The 22,503-nt window shown below is 36.8% G+C and overlaps 1 protein-coding gene across 2 annotated transcripts in view; it reads right to left on the bottom strand.

Annotated features, from left to right (window-relative positions):
• Positions 1-22,503, bottom strand: part of PTCH1 (patched 1) — a 90,800-nt gene that overhangs the window by 33,089 nt on the left and 35,208 nt on the right. For both annotated transcript variants that reach the window (XM_007497928.3, XM_001368333.5), the window contains exons 3-12: positions 19,214-19,403; positions 16,129-16,198; positions 15,928-16,019; positions 14,360-14,558; positions 13,963-14,084; positions 11,400-11,547; positions 9,201-9,332; positions 8,700-8,855; positions 8,100-8,198; positions 6,201-6,326 (exon numbers count right to left, since the gene is read on the bottom strand). In XM_007497928.3, the coding sequence (XP_007497990.1) occupies positions 6,201-6,326; positions 8,100-8,198; positions 8,700-8,855; positions 9,201-9,332; positions 11,400-11,547; positions 13,963-14,084; positions 14,360-14,558; positions 15,928-16,019; positions 16,129-16,198; positions 19,214-19,403 (1,334 nt within the window). The remainder of the gene's footprint in view (positions 1-6,200; positions 6,327-8,099; positions 8,199-8,699; positions 8,856-9,200; positions 9,333-11,399; positions 11,548-13,962; positions 14,085-14,359; positions 14,559-15,927; positions 16,020-16,128; positions 16,199-19,213; positions 19,404-22,503) is intronic.

Genomic DNA, 22,503 nt, shown 5'->3' with positions numbered 1-22,503 from the left:
TCCCCCTTTCAGTCCCCACCCACTCTCTTTGCCTCCAAGGCTTTAATTTTATTAATTAAATTCTTAAAATAACAGCACAGAAAACTGTTGGTGCCAGAAAAGGAAAGTAGTGAGTCTTTTTTTTTAAACTACATTTAAACAGGCTAGGCCAGTTTTTTTTTTTAAACAGGTCCAAACTCTGAAGGAACTATGGGTATTCCATAGAGTAGATATTATCCCATAAGAAAAGCAGCTTAGGGGGCAGCTGGGTAGCTCAGTGGATTGAGAGCTAGCCCTAGAGACTGGAGGTCCTAGGTTCAAATCTGGCCTCAGCCACTTCCCAGCTGGGTGACCCTGGGCAAGTCACTTGACCCCACTGCTTAGCCCTTATCACTCTTCTGCCTTGGAGCCAATACCCAGTATTGACTCCAAGATGGAAGGTAAAGGGTTAAAAAAAATTTAAATTAAAAAAAAAAAAAAGAAAAGCAGCTTAGCATGGTGGATAGTAGGCTGGCCTCTGAGACAGGAAGTCATGGGTTCAAGTCCCACTTCTGACATAGTATCAGCACTGTAACAACAGGTAGATCACTTAGTCTTTTTCTCAGTGCCTTCAAACAATTCTATAAAATAGTAAGTTGTGGAGAAGCTACTGAACTGCATTGGCCAAGGAAGTTCCCTACACAGTGACCTCCTAACACTGATAAAATCACAGGATATAATAAAAAGGACAACTAACCTATGTGGGAATATATATATATATATACACACACACACACATATATATGTATAATGTAAATATATAATGTATAAATGTGTAAACAATATTTTTCACAAACTCATTTGCCATGTTAGTTATAAAGATAAAAAGTCTACTTATTTTGAGCTCATGCCTTTTATATGCTGCTAGGAAAAAAAAATCCCTTCTCTATTTCTAATTTGAACTTATGTTAAATGGAAATGCTCCCCTAGTACGATACTAATGTTGCTTTTCCCTGACAATTCAGAATGAGTAATATTTGATATCGTGATGATCTATAAAGGGATATAATTTGACCTATAATGTATTTAAATGCATGTAGCAATGAGCCTTCTCTTAACTGAGTCCTTTATTTTACCACACAAGTCCACCAACTTCCCTTTGTACAATCTTTGATGAACCCTATTCTTCCCATTCCTAACATATGTAACAAATCACACTGTGGGGGAAGAGGCGCATTAAAATGTTCAGGCCTTCACATCATGGTTCACCCCGGTGATCTGAAAGAGTTAGTGAATCTCTCCAAAGCCCAAACTTCTACGAAGGGAGAGAGTTAAATATTTTTTAAATCAATATAATTCAACCACTAATAAAAACATTAAACTAGCATTTGGGTTCTAATGAAAATTTCTAAGAGCAGTGGGATTTCAATGACAAAATCTCTGGTCCCTCTACTATCTTTACTAATATTCTTCCCTGGTTTAATTAGAGAATGCCCTTTCCAATCACCAATGGATACCTCCTACAATCCTATCCACCATTCAAACACCTGCTTGAATGCTGTTCCTCTCCATCCCACAACCAGAAGTGACCTCTCCCTCTTTGCTAGAGCTTCACTTGTTCTTTTATTACATTCACTCAAATATACCCATTGAGATGGAAGAGTAGAAGGTGGAAGGAGGGAGTCTCAGGGAACTCTCATAATGGCAGGATCTTAACCACAGCATCATCACAGGACAGCCCTTTCTATGAGCTGAATTCCCAACTTGATGGCAATATCATGCGCAGCTTCCATATACCAGATGTTTGTGTGGCATGATATGTTCAAAAGAACATCAGATTTAGGGTTAGAGGGATTAAAATCCTGACCTTACTAATTGTATAAGTCATTTAACCCTTTGGGGCTCAACTTTACTTATCTACAAAACGAGGAGACTAGACTAAAATCCTATCTAGCTCTTTATCAATGACAGAATATAGCGATGGGGCAACTAGGTGGTGGGCCTGGAGTAAAAAAGACTCATTTTCCTGATTTCAAATCTGGCCTCAGATATGTAATAGCTGTGTGAACCTGGGGAAGCCACTTTAACTTGTTTGTCTCGGTTTTCTTATCTATAAAATGAGGTGAATAAGGAAATGGCAAATCACTTCAGTATCTTTACCAAAAAAAACCAAAGCTGACCTCAAACACTTCCCAGCTGTGTGACCCTGGGCAAGTCACTTGACCCCCATTGCCTAGCCTTTACCACTCTTCTGCCTTGAAGCCAATACACAGTATTGACTCCAAGACGGAAGGTGAGGGTTTAAAAAAAAAATGGAGTCACAAAGAGCTGGACACAACTGAAACGACTTAATAGTAGTGCCCTAACAGGACCACAGTATCACAGGATATATACAACACTCAAAAGAAGGAAGCAACAGAACTATGCCTTTCCTTCCTTTTATTACTGAAGACTTAGCTAGTTCATTCCTTCCTTTCCTGTTAATTAAAAAATGCCTATGAATCAATAATCAATATAGGCACTATACTGGATACTGTGAATAAGAAGAGACAAAAATGAAACGGGTTCTGTGGTTGGGGAGCTCACAATCTATCCAGGGTGTTTTATACCCAGACAAGAGCAATTGACAATGGTAATCACCTGCGATGCCCCTTTGATATGTCCCCTTTTCTTCTAGCTTTCCCAAGTGCCTAAAGAGTTATCTTGTACTCTGTGATTGTGTTGATAAAAAGAAGTGGGAAGAAGGCAAAGGCACCTCTGTTTCTGAACATACTGCACTAAATAAATGTAAATTGCTTTTATTACTTAGTGGTTTTCTAATGGGGATGGAAAAGGAAAAGAGAAAAGCAGGAAACGATTTTAGTGCTTCTTTAGGTGCATCAGGAAAAAAAGGACAGAGTTTTCTTGTTTAAATCAACACTAAATAAAATGGAAAAATAAAGGAGAATGGTGATGACCAGAGTTAAATGATTAAATGATATATTTTAGGTGTAAGTTAGGAAATGCACAAAGCACTACAGTTCGCTGGGGACAATTTTGCATTCTGATTATGGTATTGTGATTAAAAGAAACATCAGCTATTGAAAAATCATCTCATTCATATTGGTCACACCTTATGACATGCAAAACAAAGACATCTCAAGCCCTGACAATGTATTTAGAGAGCACAGAGAAGGCATGGACCCTGCCTAATGGGGTCTCAGTCTAAACACTCTTCCCATTTGGAACAATAAGGAGTTCTGTTCTGGGATTTTTTTCATTGAAGAGCAAATGCCATTCAGTTACCAGCACAGCCCCAGTGCAGGTCACTGAGTGCATACTTGACACATTATTTTGCCCCAAAGGAATGGAGATGGTGTCACTGCTTATTTGTATAGAGGTGGGATTTGGACAGACCCATGAAGAGATCAGACATTTCAATATTGCCAGAAAAATTCACCCACTTCTTTTAATAGGGCTGGAAAAAATTCTGCTGGGATACTGGGCGGGGGGTGGGGTGGGGGGGGTGGAGGAATAAAATGGATGTTAACATCTGTTTCTTTATAGGACTGAACAATTTTGGATCACTCCAGATCCTTACTTAACCTGTGGGAGACTCTCCAATGTAAACACAATGAATATAACTGGTTACAAATCATCACAACTGGGTACATTTTAGAAAAAGAGAATTTATGAAGTCTACTTGCCAGTTTTAAAAGTGACCAAAATATCTTTTAAGTAGCAGCTCTTTTGGAGTATTGAAGTAATTATAACATTTTTTTGGGATACTGAATAAGCCAGAGTTTCCCAGTATATAAACAATTCCTGGAGTATAAAGGAGGCCCTCTTGGGATGAAAACACAGTTTACTAAATAGTGCTCTAGTGGCTTAAATCAGAAATACAGTTTCCCTAAAAGTTATTTTTCTCTGGGAGAAATTTTTATAAAAAAAGAGTAGGGGACTTTAGTTCATTATGTATTTAAAACAATATTTTGTCCATATATAATACTATATAAAAGAAAATATTATAGGTATATTTTTTAAAAGGTCACCATGGGTAATCTTTAATATGATCAAAGGATCATGTTAAATAAAAGACAATTAAGAAATGAGTTTCATCTTGGATTGATGTGTATGGATGAGATAGAGATAAATGTGAGAAAGAAGGAGTGAGATAAGAGTGTGAAAAGGTGGGGAGGGGAGAAAGAAAAAAGAAAAATAGGGGGAAAGAAGAAAAATCTTCACTTGCTCAAAATTTACAAGTTTCTATTCAATTCAACTATTTCTGAAGATGAGACAAAAATAAAATCTCAAAGTCTTGTTCAGAAGATGCCTAAAAATGTTAAAGAAAAGGGAGGAAAAGCTGAATAACTATATGATCTGGACAAATTTACAATTATACAAAATTGCTGATTTAATTATATGATTAAGAACAATTTAAAATATTTTCATTATTCCTGAATTTGTCACAGGTCAGTTTAAAATGTATTCACTTATTCAACAAATATTCAATTGAGTTCTTTTTTTGGAAACCCTTACCTTCTGTTTTAGTATCAGTTCTAAGAAAGAAGAGGGGCAAGGGCTAGACAACTGGGGCTTAGTGACTTGCCTAGAATCACACAATTAGGAATTATCTGAGGACATATTTGAACCCAGGTCCTTTCCATTCCAAGCCGGACCATTCTATCCACTGTGATATCCAGCTATCCCATTCAATTAAATTCAACGAGCATTTAAGTATCTATTAGGTACTAGGCAATAATCGAGAACAATGATCTTTCCAAAAATATTTCAGTGCTTCATATTTTTCTTCAATACCAAATCAACGGTAATCAAGAATTTATAAAAACTTTTTGTCAAAAGGTCGCATAATATTAAGAAATGCTAGAATTTAGATGATCCCACCTTGCAACTGTTTTGGCCTATCAAAGACAGGGTGACAGTAAACTCTGAGAAGGCCACGTGTATCTCATATTAAAGATCATCAAAATAGCAGCATGGTACAATGGAAAAAAGCATGATTTCATAAGTTAAAGGGACCTGAGTTCAAATCTTATTGTCGCTTCTGTGACTTTACCTCCTTGGGCTTCATTTTCTTTAACTGCAAAATTAGAGGATTAGAACAAATGGCTTTCTAAAGTCCTTCTAAAGCCTCTTTGATCCTATAAGTTCTAGTTGAGTTAATAGGTTTATTTGTTAGCTTAAGTTAAGAAGCTTTATAAAATAATGATTGCAGCTAGGTATTGAGTTTGGTTTTTTAAGATGCTTTACCTTCTAGCATATTTGTGAACTCAAATGTACAATTATTTGCTAAAGGCACATAATGCCTCTGACAATAGAGACGAGTTCAAACAAAAAAAAATCAGGAACTGACCAAAATGTAACATAATTAATTAATTTGCTAATTGATTTTCCTGTTCCTGAATGACTGTAACCTTTTTTTTTTGCCAAACAATATCAGAAGAGTAAGATAACATGAATAGGTAGAATTTAGGACATAAAAAATTATATTTAATAACACATCATACATATAATTAGAACATTTCAGAAAGAATGCCATATATTAAAACCAAAACAAAAAACCAAAACACTCCTTGTGGGCAGGGACTGGTTTTTTTGTTTGTTTGTTTTCATTTTATCTCTGGGCTCCCTAAATCTAACATGACCCCAGAAGCACAACTGGTTGTTGATAAATGTCCATGAAGTGAAATGGAATTGAATTTGCCCCTACTGCTGAACTTTGAATCAGAAATGATCAGATCTTTACAATGAACATTTGCAGCCTGAAAAATCTAAGGGAGAAATAGATTAGGAAGCACTCTCATATCGATATAAAAATTAGGAATGAGATTACTACATAATGAAAACTAGGGCCTGTTGAATATTTTTATGCTCTTAAATATTTATTGGAATTTTGTAAAAAAAAAAAGAAAGAGTAAAAATAAATCGTGTGCAAACATACACGCAGATTTCTATACAATTTTTCCAGGGGAGATGAGCCTAGGAAAAGAGGAAGGGTTTAAAAATAGTTCTATCAGTATTGTTTTTTTCTATCAGTATTTCTCAAATCCACACATTAGAGGAAAAAATAGAATTTGTGGTTTTCTTTTTAAAGGTGGTATATTTTGTGACATCTAAAGAAAACAAATGATCTGTGAATTAATTCCCTTGCAGCTATCTCTCCATGAATCTGCGAAACCTGGACTTGAGACTTTTGGAGTATTTCTAAGAATCTGCAAATATTTAACCTAGTAGAAACTTACCTGAAGTGAAAATGCCCGAAGAGCAGGAATAGGGATTAAAGCTGCCATAAAGAAGGCTGTGACATTGCTGATGGAGGTGAGGGCCACACTGGCTCCAGTTCTCTTCAAACATTCCCCTGTTCTGTCCTGGAAATGACATATGGCGTCTTTTAAAGCTACATAGAGTATGTAGATAACACATCTAATTAATACGAGTAAACCACAAACATTTATTAAATGATGGCTATGTACTAAGCACTGAGAGAAATAAAATCTAGACTGCTTTCTTCCCTTGAGGAGTAGAACAGGCAAACATGGGGGTAATCCCAAAAGGAAGGGACTAGTCCTGAGAGGGACCTGGAAAAACTTCTTGGAGAAGGTGGGAGTTTAGCCAAGACTTGAAGGAATTGGGGAGGAAGAGAGAATATTCAAGGTGGAGGGAGGCCAGTGAAAAATGACCAAGTGAGAGATGGAGTGTCTTAAAAGAGAATTAGCAAGGAGGTCAGTATCACTGAATTTGATGCAGATGTGTTGAGTATCAGAAGACTTAAGAGTAGGTAGGTGGCTCAATGGATGGAGAGCCAAGTCTGCAGACAGAAGATCCTGGATTCAAAGATGGCCCCAGATCCCTCGAACTGTGTGACCCTTGGCAAATCACTTAACCCTAATGGCCTAACCTCTTCTACCTTGGAGCTAATACTTCATACTGACTCTAAGACAGAACATAAGGATTTTTTTTTTTAAGTGCAACAGTGGAAAAGTGTAAGAAGGAGTCAGATTATAAAGGGCGGTGAAAGCCAAACAGTGGGTTTTCCATTTGACTCTCAAAGTAATAGGGATTAAGCCATGACCCAATTCAATTATAAAGCAAAAACCTGATATAATTATAGGTTTAGTTTTATCTCCTACTACCAGCATTAATAATGATTTAATTTATTTTTATTTTAATCATTATTAATATATCATTAATCCATTATTATTAATTAATAATGATTAAATTAAAATAAATAATTTAAATATAGTTTTTTAAGAAAGCAGATCACTATTAAGCTATCAGAAAAGCACTTTAAAAATGGATTTTAAATTGTTAAATGAACATCATATAATCATTTTTAAAGGTTAACAAAAAGACTCAGCATGGCTGTAGAATTGAAGTTTCAGTTAATGCTGACATGAAAAAAATGTTTATTTTATTAATGAGGATATGCACTGAATCAATTCACTGCTGTTTTCAATTCTTTTCAGACAACAAAACTGGCATGCATTGACTTCATCATCAAACTATTTATCTTCTTGAGTGCTAGCATTGCATATACTTTTGAAAAGCATGTTGCAATAAGCCAGGAGACCACACAAGGATTTAGCCTTTATTCAGAAATTGGGAAATGTTCTCTCTTACTTCAATCTCTATTTACTTTTTACATAAAAGTACAAAAAAGTTGAATCTGTAGTGACCAGACTCTTAAGCTGCTGAACAAAAGGGAATGCAGTGAATTTAGTTTTCAGAAAATTTTTAAAAAGGCAGCTACAAGTTGCTTTGTAAAAGATATAATATTTAGAAAGATAATCTGATTCAAAAATTAAATTCATATTCCTATTTAAAAAGAAAAGCTATGCCAAGAGAAAAGTAATTTGGACCTAAGACAAATAGGCTTCCAGGAATTCTTGTGAGTCTTTTTAAATTTTACCTCATTTAAAATAAATGTTATTTAGCCAATGTTGGGGTAAATCCCCTTCTTTCTTCTATACAAGCAACTCTTTTAATGCTCCAAGCCAATTCTTCTGATCCTGGAATTGGATTGTAAGATTTATCACCCCCAAAAAATGAACTAAGAAGAAAGGGACTATAATTCTTGCTATAAGGTATGTTTGTGTTTGCCACTGGCTCCCTTTCATTCTTCCCCCATGTTTTTCCATTACCTCAAAAGGGATTCTTTTATTCTGCCCTGTTTCGCTGAATGCATGTGCCAAGAGGAAAACATCATCCACACCGACTCCAAGAGCAAGAAAAGGCAAAACCTATGCAAAAAGAGTAAAATGACAATTGTATTATTGTACTGATGACCTGCTGTTACGCAGCTACCTAGAAGAACTCTTCAAGTGTCCTCTAAAAGGTGTCCAAAATGAAGGCTCTAATTTTATTCTAAAGCTCCTTTGAAATGACCCTTTCAAGGAGTGCTTGTATAACTCAACCTTGAACACAGAACTGCATGAAATCCTAAGCTTTGAGAGCTCTAAAGCGAGAAGGGGTAGAAAGAGATCCAAAGAACCAAAGTCAACATCTATATTGACAATTCCTCCCTCTTCTTAAAACTCACTGAAAACACTTATTCACTAAGTTCTAGACCTTGCTGGAGTGGACAACTCTACAAACAAAGCTAATGGGTACATGTCCTAGTGGAAGAGAATCCAAAGTCCTTTGCTCTAGGAAATGAAGATGGTTGGTTAATTCAAACCCTGGAAAGGGGGGATCGGGAGGGTTGGTGCACATGAATGTCAGATGAATGGCTCCTTGAGTACCTGAGTTGTTGCAGCATTAAAGGAAATTCCAATCAATGAGCACAGGCCCAATCCTGCAGCTACTGACAGTGCAACCAACAGGACGCCAGCCAGTCCCACAGCACCCTGGGACTTGGCACAGTCCCACCGAAGCATAGTTAAACAGGCATAGGCGAGCTGTAAGCAGAGCAATGAGGGTTGGGGTGGGAAGGAATAGAGGGGAATTGGGGGAAAGAAGAAAAGAAGAAGAAAAATAACACAAAACAAAAGCCAAATATTAGAATATATAAAGATTCAAAAGTTTTCCCAATTCTGACCCCATATCAGCTATCTATGTAGATGTAGATGGCATTATAGAGAATACACAAAAAAACTAACGATATTCGAAAATCAAAGATAGCCAAATTGCAAGGGTTCCTGTTTTATTTTTAACTTAAACATCATTACAAAGCTGGGAAGTTAGTGTTAACCACAAATTGGTATGGGAGTAGGAAGGATCAACAGAATGAAATCCTTTTTTACCATTAGTAAGTAGCCACTAGCAACTCGGATGACACTGACATCTGAGAAGGATTTCAGGATGTCATCCAGAGTCGTCGTAGTAAAAGAAAGCACCTTCTGGGTAGAGTTTTGTGCAACACTCTGATGAACCACCTGTGGAAAGGAAAAAAAAAACCCAAATTATAAATATCAAATGAAATGATATATTCAAGTTGGGATTCAAAAGCACAGACTTTCTTGAGACTTTTTTTTTTCTTTCTAAAGCATTAAAAGAAAAAGAAATGGAGCTGTTGGAGTCATCTTTGACATCAGTGTATTTACAATTTTATTTTGGGATTTGGATTCTCTATCACTTTGCTATTATAATAATGGCCAGTGTTGGAAGTGTGTTTTGCATGACAATAAAAATGAAAGAAAAGGAAACTGTACATAATAGGGTAAAAATGCCCCAAAAGCAGGAATAATCTAGCATCATAGAATCACAGGATTTGGGAGCTGGAAGTGACTTGTAGTGGCCGTCTAGTCCAACTCATTAAATGATTTGATTTTAGAATGATGAAGACAATTGCTGATTAAATTTAGATAGGTAATTTCTGGAGAAATCATTGCAGTTCATAGAATTGTAGGCTTAGAAGTGGAAATGATCTGGTATGTCAGCTAGTCTAACCCTCACACTTTCTAGATGAGGATTATGAGGCACAGAGGTAGGAAAAGTGACTGTGTACTTGTGCTCCTCTTTGTATGGTCACCCAGGGAGTATATAGCAGGGTTAAGAATGGAACTGAGGCTGTCTGGCTCCAAATCCAGAGCTTTTTTTTTTTTAATTGTCATTTTTACTCTCATTCATTCAAAATGACTGATTTTTTTTTAAGTTAAAAAAACTGTTACCTACTCCCAAGTTATATACCGTTCCTTTTTTTCTCCTAACACTATGGTTGATCTGTGGCCATATCAATTTTTGCCCCTAATACAAAACAACAAATTCTTAAGGGCACTCCTCCCCCTCTTCATTGGCTAGCCACTTTTAAAAGGTCAGAAGCAGCTCAGTCGAGGTCACTGCTTGGGAAACAAAGGCCAAATAATGTCACATGACCTCACCAATGGGACTGCAGCTGTGAGCAGATTTTGATGCCTTGCTAATGTTTTCCAGACACCTTTTCTAACTGACCAAGTGCCTTTATACAGTGCTATGTTTTGGATCTACAGTTCACATTTGGTCACTCAAAAAAACATTTTAGATAATGACAACTAGAAATGAGGTTTAATTTTTTTTTAATTTTAATCTTTGGGATCTAAGCATTCAGTCTTTTCATTGAAAAGACTAGGAGTATTTAATAAAGTCATCAAATTCTCCATAATATTACAGTAAAAAATGAACTGCATCCACCAATGAATTTTATCAAATTTTATCCAAAAATGCTTTAATTTTTTTAATTTTAATTTTATATTTTTAATTTTTATATATATATTTATATATATTTAAATTTAAATTAAATTCAAGTTTTTAAAAAGAAGATTATTGTTACCTTTTTGTTTTTACATCACCTATACTTTTAGAGTATCCTTCAGCTTCTCTTAGAGCTATCCCTTTTTAAAAAGAAGGCAAGGGGCAACTATGTGGCTCAGTAGATTCAGGGCCAGGCCTAGAAATGGGAGGTCCTGGGTTCAAGTCTGATCTCAGCGACTTCCTAGCTTTGTGACAACGGACAAGTCACATCACCCCAATTTCCTAGTCCTTACTGCTCTTCTACCTTGGAAGCAATACTTAGGATTGATTCTAAGACAGGAGGCAAGGGTTTAAAAAAAAAAGGCAGGCAGACAAGAAGGAAGAGAAGGAAGGGAAGGAAAGCAAGAAAAGAAATGAAGAAAGAAATAAAAAAGGAAGAAAGAAAGAAATGAAAAATAAAAAAAGGAAGGAGGAAAAAAAGAAGAAAGAAAGGAGTGAAAAGGAAGAAAAAAGAAGGAAAGCAGGAAGGAAGCCCTTTATTAAAATGAAATAATCCATCCAATGAGAGTGGCAGTAATAAGCATTGTGGCATACCCGAGGCAAAGACAGGGAGGGAGGGAGGTACCTTTTCTGCTGCTTCTTTGGGGTCAAGTTTGATCAGGACAAATTATAACATCTTTTGTGGAAACGGTGAACTGGGTGCGATTTTTAATACCAAACCTAGTTTAAAGGCACGGCTTCTCAGAGACTTTCTGGGGGTCTTTGTCATTTACCTCCACATACATTCTCTGCCAGGCCTCCAGAATGGCTGCTGCCTTGTCTTCGTTCCAATTGATATGGGAAACATATTCATAGCCCTTGAAGTGTTCATACATTTGCTTGGGAGTCATTAGTTGAAACATAGTCTGTAAAGCCTGAGCACTGTAACAGAAGGTGGGGGAGGGAGGAAGAGGCATAAAATAAACAGTTCCAGGAAGCGATTTTCATGGCATCAAATCCCGAATGAGGGCCTCCGACTAGCTTACAGGAATTCTTTTCTTTTCTAGAGCACGTGTTCCCATTACAAGTGAACCTGAGTAATTATCCTATTTAGTCACTTAGGATGCAGACTGATGGGCCATAGGAAAGGTGTAGCCTTACACACGCTTTAGAGAGATAAGCGTAAATATGAAATTAATAGTGGATTTCCTTTTCTTGGTTTCTGTTCTATAAAACAGGAAGGGGAGAAGAGAAGTTCCTGTGTAACAATGTAGAGTCGCTCATCCAGGGGCCCCAGACTTTGGCTTTCCTCAGGGGAGAAATGCCAGACGCTTGACAAGGATCTCTTGGGGCACGTTATAAGGCTGTATTTTAGGGCATCTGAATTAGCTTGAACAAAGTTGTTGGTTTGTTTTTTAAATATAAGCTATGACACACCAACGATGTCCTTTGTTTCTTCTCACTGGATTCTTAAGCCTTTCTTTCCGATTGTTTTCTAAAGCAAGCCGGTCACAAAAAGATTACAGTGATTTCGATATTCTTTTCTTTGTTTGAAATCTGAACCTCCCTTTCTCAATCAGGCTGGAAGTAGAGCGGCCATTCATACCTGGCCCCATTGCTGATAGGCACAGAAACGCGGACCTGGCTCCATTTCTGATCTGGGTCCCTTTGCCCCTCCTTAGGGAGCCTGTGGTCTCCATGCTTCTTTGTGGGGCAGCACGCGGGTACCAGACTGGGTACGGCATCCTATCGCGTTATAGCTCTGGGGTGGTGGAGTTGTGTCCGATTCTAAGGGACCCCATGGGCCATACTTCCGAAAGTTTTCTTAGCGAAGATACTGGAGTGGTTTGCCAGTTCCTTCTCCAGTGGATTAAAGCAAATAGAGGTTAAGTAATTTGCCCAGGGGTCCACAAAGACTAAGTGTCTGAGCCTGGATTTTAACTCGGGTCTTCCTGACTTCAGGCTCAAAACTCTACCCATTGAGCCACCCAGCTGTCTATAGTTCCACTGTACCTACAGAACTCCCAAATCCTCCATCTATCAAGCCATCCAGCTGTCTGTAGCTCTACTGTACCTACAGAACTCCCAAATCCTCCATCTATTGAGCCACCTAGCTGTCTGTAGATCTACTGTACCTACAGAACTTCCATATCCTCCATCCATTTAGCCACCCAGCTGCCTATAGCTCTACTGTACCTACAGAACTCCCAGATTCTCCATCCATTGAGCCACCCAGCTGTCTGTAGCTCTATTGTACCTACAGAACTCCCAAATCCTCCATCCATCGAGCCACCCAGCTGTCTGTAGCTCTACTGTACCTACAGAACTCCCAAATCCTCCATCAATCAAGCCACCCAGCTTTCTATAGCTCTATTGTACCTACAGAACTCCCAGATTCTCCATCCATTGAGCCACCCAGCTGTCTGTAGCTCTATTGTACCTACAGAACTCCTAGATTCTCCATCCATCAAGCCACCCAGCTGTCTATAGTTCTACTGTACCTACAGAACTCCCAGATTCTCCATCCATTGAGCCACCCAGCTGTCTGTAGCTCTATTGTACCTACAGAACTCCTAGATTCTCCATCCATCAAGCCACCCAGCTGTCTATAGTTCTACTGTACCTACAGAACTCCTAGATTCTCCATCCATTGAGCCACCCAGCTGCCTATAGCTCTACTGTACCTACAGAACTCCCAGCTTCTCCATCCACTGAGCCACCCAGCTGCCTATAGCTCTACTGTACCTACAGAACTCCCAAATTCAATTGATCTACCAGTCTCAACCTTCCAGCAGAAGAGACTACAGGCAGGAGCCAACACACCCCAATTTCAATATTCAATAACCTTGAATATCTAGAACACTGGATTTGATGGCAATACCTTTCATCCTTTCAAAAGACCATGTAAGGTACATTCAGACTGGTCTGGCTTATTTATTTTATATATCAATCCCTATTATTCTATTACTATAGACTTTTACTATATTCTATTATTACTAGATATTACTAATACTAGAATATAGAATATTACTATATTCTATAGACTGCTAGTTAGCACAACAGTTATAAATTTGATAAACATACACTTAAGACAGATTGGTGGATCAGGGAATTGAGAGCCAGGTCGAGAGACAGAATGTTCTGGGTTCAAATGTGACCTCAGACACTTCCTAGTTGTGTGACCTTGAGCAAGTCACTGAACGCCCATAGTCTAGCCCTTAACCACTCTTCTGCCTTAGAACCAATACAAAAGACAAAGATTAAAAAAAGCATCCACTTGTCAATGCCAGGATCAAAGGGCTCCCAAGTTAGAGGAACAAAGGGAAGATTTTGATTTTACTTTTTGTGATGCATTACCTGACGAGTTTTCCAGTGCTGTTCTTGACTGTACCACCCACAATCAATTCCTCCTGCCAATGCATGTACTTTTTGGATAATCCATGACATCCACCATTCAAAACAAGGGCCACATCAAGAGGCTAAAATAAAAGGCAGCCACATAATTGTGTGAATTAGTAGGCAGGTCACATGCCATGTTGAAATCTAGTGAATTAAGAACCTCTTACAGAGGAGACATTAATAACGAGTCCAACGAGAGAGGTGTGTGGCAAATCTTGTAGCAAAATTTCAGAGAAAATCAAGAATAAGGATCATTTCCATGGTAGACGTGGTAAAAAGGAATTAAGGTTGATTAGAAACAAAGAATTTCCTCTCTCCCTTGTCCCATTTTAAATGAGGCAATAAGCAAACTTACTCTGGTTGAATTTTTGTTTGGGGCTGTAACTGGACAGTCGGGATCAGCAGGATTGAGGCAGGGTCGATCCATATAACCATGACCAACCTCTGCTTTATTCAGCATTTCCTCCCAGCTGTCCACTTGATAGTTTATTTTCTTTAACTCTTCCAGGAATTCCAAGGGGTCAAAGTTTGTCCATTGCAAAGGAGGTTTACCTCTGTAAAAGAAATTAAGGAAAAGACAATGAAAAACACTTTGAAAAAATCCAATTTAAACTACTCCGAATTATCGTATAGGTTCTTTCAGTAATATTACATTTTGGAGAACTAAACATACAAAAGAATAAGTGTTTGCATTATACTTCCTTATGAATTTTTAGCTAGTTGACCCTAACACTCACTAATGAAAATGCTTTATGAATGAAGACTCCAAGCCAGGAATTTATAACCTCAATAAAGGAACCTTTTCTTGCTAAAACAATGCAGTCAATACATTTTTTAGAAAAATGAACAGAAATTCCCCAATGTACGCTTCCAAAGAGGAGAGCCCAAATGCCGCATTTCACAAGATGCAATTAACATCAGTTTTATAGATGTTCTGCAAATGTTATACAGCAAAATATTTGATCTTTATTTCCTTAAATGATCTCCTAGTTATTCCAACTCCCTGACAGCCTGGCAATCCACCAAATAACAATGCCCTCCCCCCAGGCCTGCCATCCCCACTATCAGTGCCACTTCTCCCCCACACTCACTTTTGAATTTGTGGTGTTGACAGACCAGAAAGGCTTTTGGCTGCCTGTTTTGTGGTTCAAACCACACTGTATCTGCTTAGCCAGGCTTAAGTCATTATTCGGAATCTCCCAACCAGAAAACACAAAACCCCTTATTTCCCATCTAAAACTGTACACTAAAGGTTAGGAGATGGCCATTGCAAATTGCTTTTACAGAGACATGCAAGCTAGGACAGAAACAATAACTCAAACACTAACTCTTGCATAATTAACTGAAAATGTCTACACAGATTAACAATAACTCTTTGAAAGATGCAGCATATACAATATCAAACTGCTAAACTGTGGAACACCCTCTACTCCAGCTTCCAAAGATACCATTTTAAAAAATTTCATTAATGATCCAAACAAGGGATTAACTTTTTACTAAGAAAACTCAAAGGTTTAATTCAACAATAAAGAATACCGATATTCATTCACAATTATACTGAAAGAAAGGAATCTTGCTAACAAAATGAATAGCTTCAACATAATTTTTCCCAATAAGTAAAATTATAAAATTTTGGAAGAACTAAGTCAGGATAAAACAACGATAAATCCCAATGATTTGCATTTTATTTGCATTTAAATAGATTGGAAAAAGTAAATGAAACTTATTGATGCCTAAAGACTTTTCTGGAAAGACTGAAAGAAACTATTTTCTTTTCTTTTCATACTCTCAATTTTTAAAATGCGCAGAGAATCTTGAAATATTTTATAGCTCACTCTAAGGAATATATAATAAGATGACGAAAAAGCAATGATAGCATTCCAAAACCAGACATCAGAATGTAAGACAAAATGATACACTTACAGTAGATATGCTGTCCCTGATTGTAACTTTGCCCCTTCCCAGAAGCAGTCCAAAGGTGTGATGATTAAACAAGGATAAAGGTATTCTATTATCTGTCAAAATCAATCAAGAATATATCATATATTTAAATTAACACACCCCAAAAGCACATAATTCTTAAGAGAAGTGGAAGGAAATTTTATAAACAAGCAGGAAATATACCTGATCCATATAACCTGTTTCTGTAATAAGTTCTCCTGATTTGTAACATAAGTGTTCCAATTTCCACTGCCTGTAAACATAAAAGCAAAGATAAATATGTTTTTTCTATTCTAGCAAATGAAGTGAAAATTCGGTTATGGACTATTTAATGGAAATAGAATTGTTTTGTGTGGTTTTCTTTCTCTTCTAGCACACCAACCTTAACAAAGTCAAACTGAATCTAGTGGGACTGCTTTACTAGAAAGCATTTTGGGGGTATAAATTATGTTGCCAAAGTACTAGAAAAGTTTGTTTTCTTAAATATACTCGTATAATCCTGTTTATACTATTAGTTTGTTTAGTGATGTAAGTCAACCCAATTCCTTTGAATACCCACAAATCAAGAATTTGCAGGGAATTTGAGGATTTTTGTGTATATATATTCATATTTATATAAAATATTTAAGTATTCAACACTTTAAAGATTTTAATCACAGATATGAGAACTTAAATATACTCTACTAGTTGGTGGCTTTCAAACTGTATTTTCTTGTTTTTTAAAACACACTTTCAGTGACAGACTAACAGACTGATTTCATACATTTTAGATCCACCAATCTGGTTCTATAATGCCTGAAACTTGACCTGTGAATTCACCATTATCAGGAACTCCCTCTTGAGGAAATTTCCTCTGCCCATGCAGATCTACACCTTTTCTCCAGTTGGAAATCTCAGAGATTTGTCTAGATTACTGAGAAATTATCCCTTGCCCAGGGTCAAACAGTCAGTATGTGTCAAAGGTAGGACTTGACCTCAAGTCCTTCAGGCTCTGAGGCCAGCTCTCTGGTCATTATATTATTCTGCCTTCATTATCACATTTAAACTCTACTTATTCTTGAAAGCTCAGAATAAATCCTTTTTGACATATTCTCAGCTGAAGGTGATCATTTTTTCGAACAATATTATTATTATTTATAAACATTTATTAAGTTATATCATGCTACATGCCATCTCTCCAAGAATATTAAAAGATAAAAAAGCCATAGCTCCTATTTCTTTCTATTCTTTACAGTGTTCAACAATGTCTTTGACTATATTATTACTGTTCAATAATTATTTGCTGATTGGTGGAATCTTCATTAGATTTTCTGAAGAGCATGACTATGTTTGCCTTAGGGTAAATGCATCTTTAGAGCCATTATATTTATATTTCAGAAGCTATAAACCATCTGGTTCCTTCCATCTCTATTTGAGACTCTAGGCCAGTGATGGCAAACCTTTTAGAGACTGAGTGCCCAAACTGCAAACCTCATGCCACATGTGAGCCCCTTGCCTTACCCCCAGACAGGGGAGGGAGGAAGTGTTCCCACTGCACTGCTGGGTAGAAGGGTGGGTCATTTAAGAAATGTCCTCAGGCACTTGTGGAGAGGGAGAAGGGAGCAGCTCCTTTTGGCATGCTAGACATAGGTTCACTAACATGGCTCTAGGCTATAGAACCTGAAGCAAGTAGAATACCATATTCTTTCCTAGAGGTTCCCCACTGTTTTGGATAATGAGAAGTGACTTTTCTTCTTGCTACCAAAAGGCATATAAGACAACAAGCATGTTTACAGGTTAAATATGGGTTTCTTTACTTAGAAAGAAAGCCATACATGGTAGATCCCAGTAGAATGTGAGTGCTTTGAGAGTAGGGACATTGTTGCTTTTGGCATTGCATCTCCAGCACCTAGGACAGTGTCTTGCACATAGCAGGCACTTCATAAATGTTTTCTTTGCCTCATCATTATTAGATCACCTCTTTTCTTAAAAGGTCTTCTGAACCAATTCTTAAAATTAACATTTAGCTAATTCTTTTGTAGAATCTGCATCTTCAGCTACAATGTTGTTAGGCAGAACTTTCAGCAATCTAACAAGTATATGTTTTCTACTGGAGTCAGATTTATTATAGCACATTATCTAATAGCAATATTCACTGAAATATCTGACACTTAAAATTTTACTTTATTTTTAAAAATCTCTCCCATGAATATTATTTTATTTCAGTCTTATGTTAAGGCAGACAATATGATGTCCACTTTATATATTAGGAAATTGAGGTAGAGGAATGGTTAAGCCACTTGCTCAAGGTCATATACTGACAGAACTATGATTCATATTTTAGTGCCCTTTCCAGTATGTCATTTAATTCTTGCTCCACTCCAAACACCCTAGCTAGTTCCATTCTTATAGAACCTGGATAAGTTGCTCAATTTTATTTTACTTTTCTTTCTACCTTTTAAATTAAGAAAGTGATATTTGTTTCCCATTTTTGTCATAATGTACTTGAATTCCTGAATAAAGGGGATATCAATGCTCTTATTATACTTCTCTAAATGATTGAAGCTGTACTGTATAAATAGCCAGTTTCAACAACTTGGAGAAAAAAGCCTAATTTTAATGAACTCTCCATATTTTCCCCAAACTTCATAAATTTCAATTACTTGCACAAAATATTTATTTTACTTATGTCATCATATAGTGCCATTTTAAAGTATATTTTCTTTTAATCTAATTCTTGGTTTATAGGTCTGATTTCATCAGATAATGGTTTAACCCATTTTGCTTTGTGTCAGGCAGGACTGACAATATAAAAGGATTGTCTGGCACATAAACTAACTCTGAAGGCAATTCCAAATGAGGAGTTTCAAGAAGGTTTGAATAATGGTAACATCCCAAGAGTAAACACAATACCCTCCAAAGATGCCTACTTGGACACAACAACTTTCAAAGATCTGGCTCCATTTGGAAGCTATCTCAAAGTTCTAAATCATCTAGATTATGTTCATAAACAACTTTCTTTAAATCCTGCAAAATAGTAATTTACTCAGTGTGGAAAACACTAGGTTATAAAACCTCCTACTTCAATTTATATTGCAACCAGTCTATAACTTAATGGATAACTTGACTAGCTAATAGCTTCAGATGTGGGATTTGAACCTGTGTCATTCCAATTCTATGTCCAACGCCCTGTCCACCATGCCATTCTTAACAATATACATTCTCCGAATCATATACATTCCAGTTTTATCTGCTAAGATATAAATCAGTTCTTTCCTTCTTCACTTACCTGTTATACATATATACATGTACCCTGCTGGCCTGTAATGCAGAGTCAAGGTGCTGTCTGAGTGCCTCTACTGTAAGTACATTGGCACCGTCTTCTTGCGGTGTCTGGATCATGAGCTGAGGATTAAACATAGACTCTTCCCCAATCTTCTGACGCGTATAATTTAACTCCCGGCTTACTCGTCCACCAACTGACAGACAAAGAATGAAGGTTTCAGTGAAAAGTAAGAAAGTATATTATAGCTATATGTCAACAATAACTTTATTTCATAATTATTTTCAAATCCTTGATTCCTTTTGCTCAACAACTTGCACGATACACAAAAAACAGCCATATATATATATACATATATATATATATATAAAATCTGTGTAAACAAATTCCATCTACCAGTATGTAGATGTGTACAAAAAATTCTACTGACACACATTAACAACTGCCCTGCTCACTGTTAAATAACTATGAAAATAAATCAGAACTTGTTAGAAATATACTTTGTCTACATTTTAACTAATATACCAAAGGCAGACATTATTAAAAGGGGGGAGGGGAACATTTGAGAAACCTTTTCCTCACAGACTAGACCAAATATTTCTACATTACAATTTCTTACACTTGTATAAACAGTCTGCTCCAATAGCTCATGTCAAGATAAATGGATTCAATTTACACTCTTCTCTTAAATAATTTGACAAAGGGAACAGAGAAATGTTTTTCCTCAATAAAGAGGGGGAAAAGGACAACTTGCTAATGAGTATCTTGACTCTAGTTACAAAGTGTAAAGAATATAGTGAAACTCAAATCCACATGGAGAAGTTCCCCTTGAGAGGAAGACCCTATGGCCAAAACCTCGTGTTGCTAAAACAACCCATCTTTCAATGACTTTGGCAACAGCGAGGCATGATTAAGACACAAATACGTGAACTTTTAAAAGCCTGGAACTATTGGTACAAAATACAGTCATTTGATCTTGGAAATCATAATCTTTGCTTCCAAATTTGGTCTTACCATTAAGTTGGGCACACCGTAGTCCACCAGTATGGTTAAGGGTTGGGACATTTAAGAAATTTTTTTAAATAGAAAGGAAAGACAGTAATTGTCTCTCTGACCAAAGAACCAATAGCGATGGGTGTTGGAAAGAGTCTTATTGAACTAACCTTTTTTAGAGTAAATGGTTATGACAAGGGCTTTTGTGTAAAGAGCAAAGGAGAGTATAAAAACAGCATAGGAAAAGCTCATAGGATTCTCCCAAACTCCAAAGGTGCTCTAGCAAAGGAATATGGACTGTCCCTGAAGCAGTCATTGAAAAGGATGCCTACATTACTTTCCAAAGAACAAGTACCTTTGTGTTACTGAAAGTCCAGTTCCCACCATTACAAAGAACTTTTTGTGTAAGTTTAACATTCACCAATAATTATTGACATTTATATGTCACATTAAGGTTTGCAAAGTGATTTATAGTCATTATATTTGCTCCTCAACAGCTCTGTGAAAGACCTTCTTTTTATTGGTAAGACAGAGCTACAGTTTTACCATTATATGGGACTCCAGGTGAGAAAACTCCTTCTACCACAATTTATAATCTTAGAGTTGCCTAAGGCAACTGAGATAGAGGTTAAAGGACTTGTTCAGGGTTGCATTATTAGTATGTGTCAGAGATAGCATTTGAACTCCCATTTGTTTATTTTGCAGCTGGTATCCCTATCCATTATAAACACAGTCTAGTGCAGGAATTATCCTTCCTTTTTTACAGATGAGGAGAACAAGGCTCAGTTAGGTTACGTGCTCAACATTTGCTTGCGTTAGCTTTGGGATTAAAACTGGGTCGTTGTATTTGAAGAGCTATCTAGTGGTGGACAAGACTTTTGTAGATGCTGCATTATGCTAGGAGGTGACCCTGGATTCTCAGAGGATAGCCTAGCCAAATTCAAGTCCTGGCAAGCTTTGAAAAGACTTTGTACATGGGCACGGCAATGAGTTGTGTGTATTCTTGTCCAAGAACCAAAGTAGGTAAGTCCAAAGATGCTCATCATCAGATTGGCTGCAGAGTGACCAGTTTTGGTCCTCAGAAAATGTGAAGACCAGCTCGTAAATTGGGAAAGAATTGCAATCTGTTTTGCTAAGCAAAATACCTAAATCAATGACACCGCAGGTCCTTGGGACCTTAAAATATTATATATCAGTGTCCAAATACTATAGGAACTACATAAAAGGGTCTATTGACCTTAAACAGCTAACAGCCGACTTTTGTCACTTTCTACAAATCTAGATAAATCAAATATGAATATGAACAAGCCACTTAAAAACACTTTAAATACAACATAAAACTAAGAGCACATTCATATAGTGCTAGCTTGGAACTATCCCTCTCCTCCAATGTTATAAACACATGTAGCTAAATGGCATAGTGGGTAGAACACCAGGCCTGGAGTTAGGGACCTTAGAGTTCAAATTTGACCTCAGACATGTACTAGCTTTGTGACCCTGGGTAAGTCACTTAACCTCTATTTACCCTGGTTTCCTCATCTATAAAATGGAGATGATAATAATAGTATCTTTCTCCTAGGGTTGTCGTGAGAATCAAACGAGATAATAATATCAATAAAGTGTATTAGCACAGTATCTGGGAGATAGTAAACATTATATAAATGTTAGCTATTATTATTAGGTATGTATACCCTTTGGCTGAATGATAGCACTACTAGAACTATGCCCCAAAGAGATAAAAAAAGAAGTAAAGAATCCAAATGCCCCCCAAAATTATTTATCGCCATTTTTTGTGGAATTAAAGAACTGGAAACTAAGGGATGTCCATTAGTTGGGTAGTGGTTGAACAAAGCATGGTATATAAATGCATTACTGTGCCATAAGCAATGATGAAGGAGAGAGTTTCAGAGGAACCTGGGAAGAACTGCATCAGTTGATACAAAGTGAAGTAGGCAGAACCAGGGAAACAATTTATGTAATAACAACATTGTAAACACTCTGAATAATGCAACGATCAACCACCATTCTAGAGGATCAGTGCTAAAGAATGCTACCCAACATCTGAGAGCCAGAGGATAAACTCAATAAGGAAACATCCATTTGGGGATATGTCCACTGTGGAGAATGTTAGGTTTAACTATGAATATTTGTTACAAAAGTTTTGCTTTCTTTTTTTTTTCTTCTTCAAGGTGCGTGATGGAGAGGAGAAGGAAAGAATGAGAAGGGAAAGTGGAAGAGAAAGAAGATAATGCTTGTTAGTTGAAAAAATTTAATCAATAATACATTTAAAAAAAGATATTGAG

Source organism: Monodelphis domestica, chromosome 7, assembly GCF_027887165.1.
Source record: "Monodelphis domestica isolate mMonDom1 chromosome 7, mMonDom1.pri, whole genome shotgun sequence".
Classification (NCBI taxonomy): domain Eukaryota; kingdom Metazoa; phylum Chordata; class Mammalia; order Didelphimorphia; family Didelphidae; genus Monodelphis; species Monodelphis domestica.
Note: the sequence above shows the minus strand (reverse complement) of the source record. Positions and strands in the feature narration are given on the sequence as shown.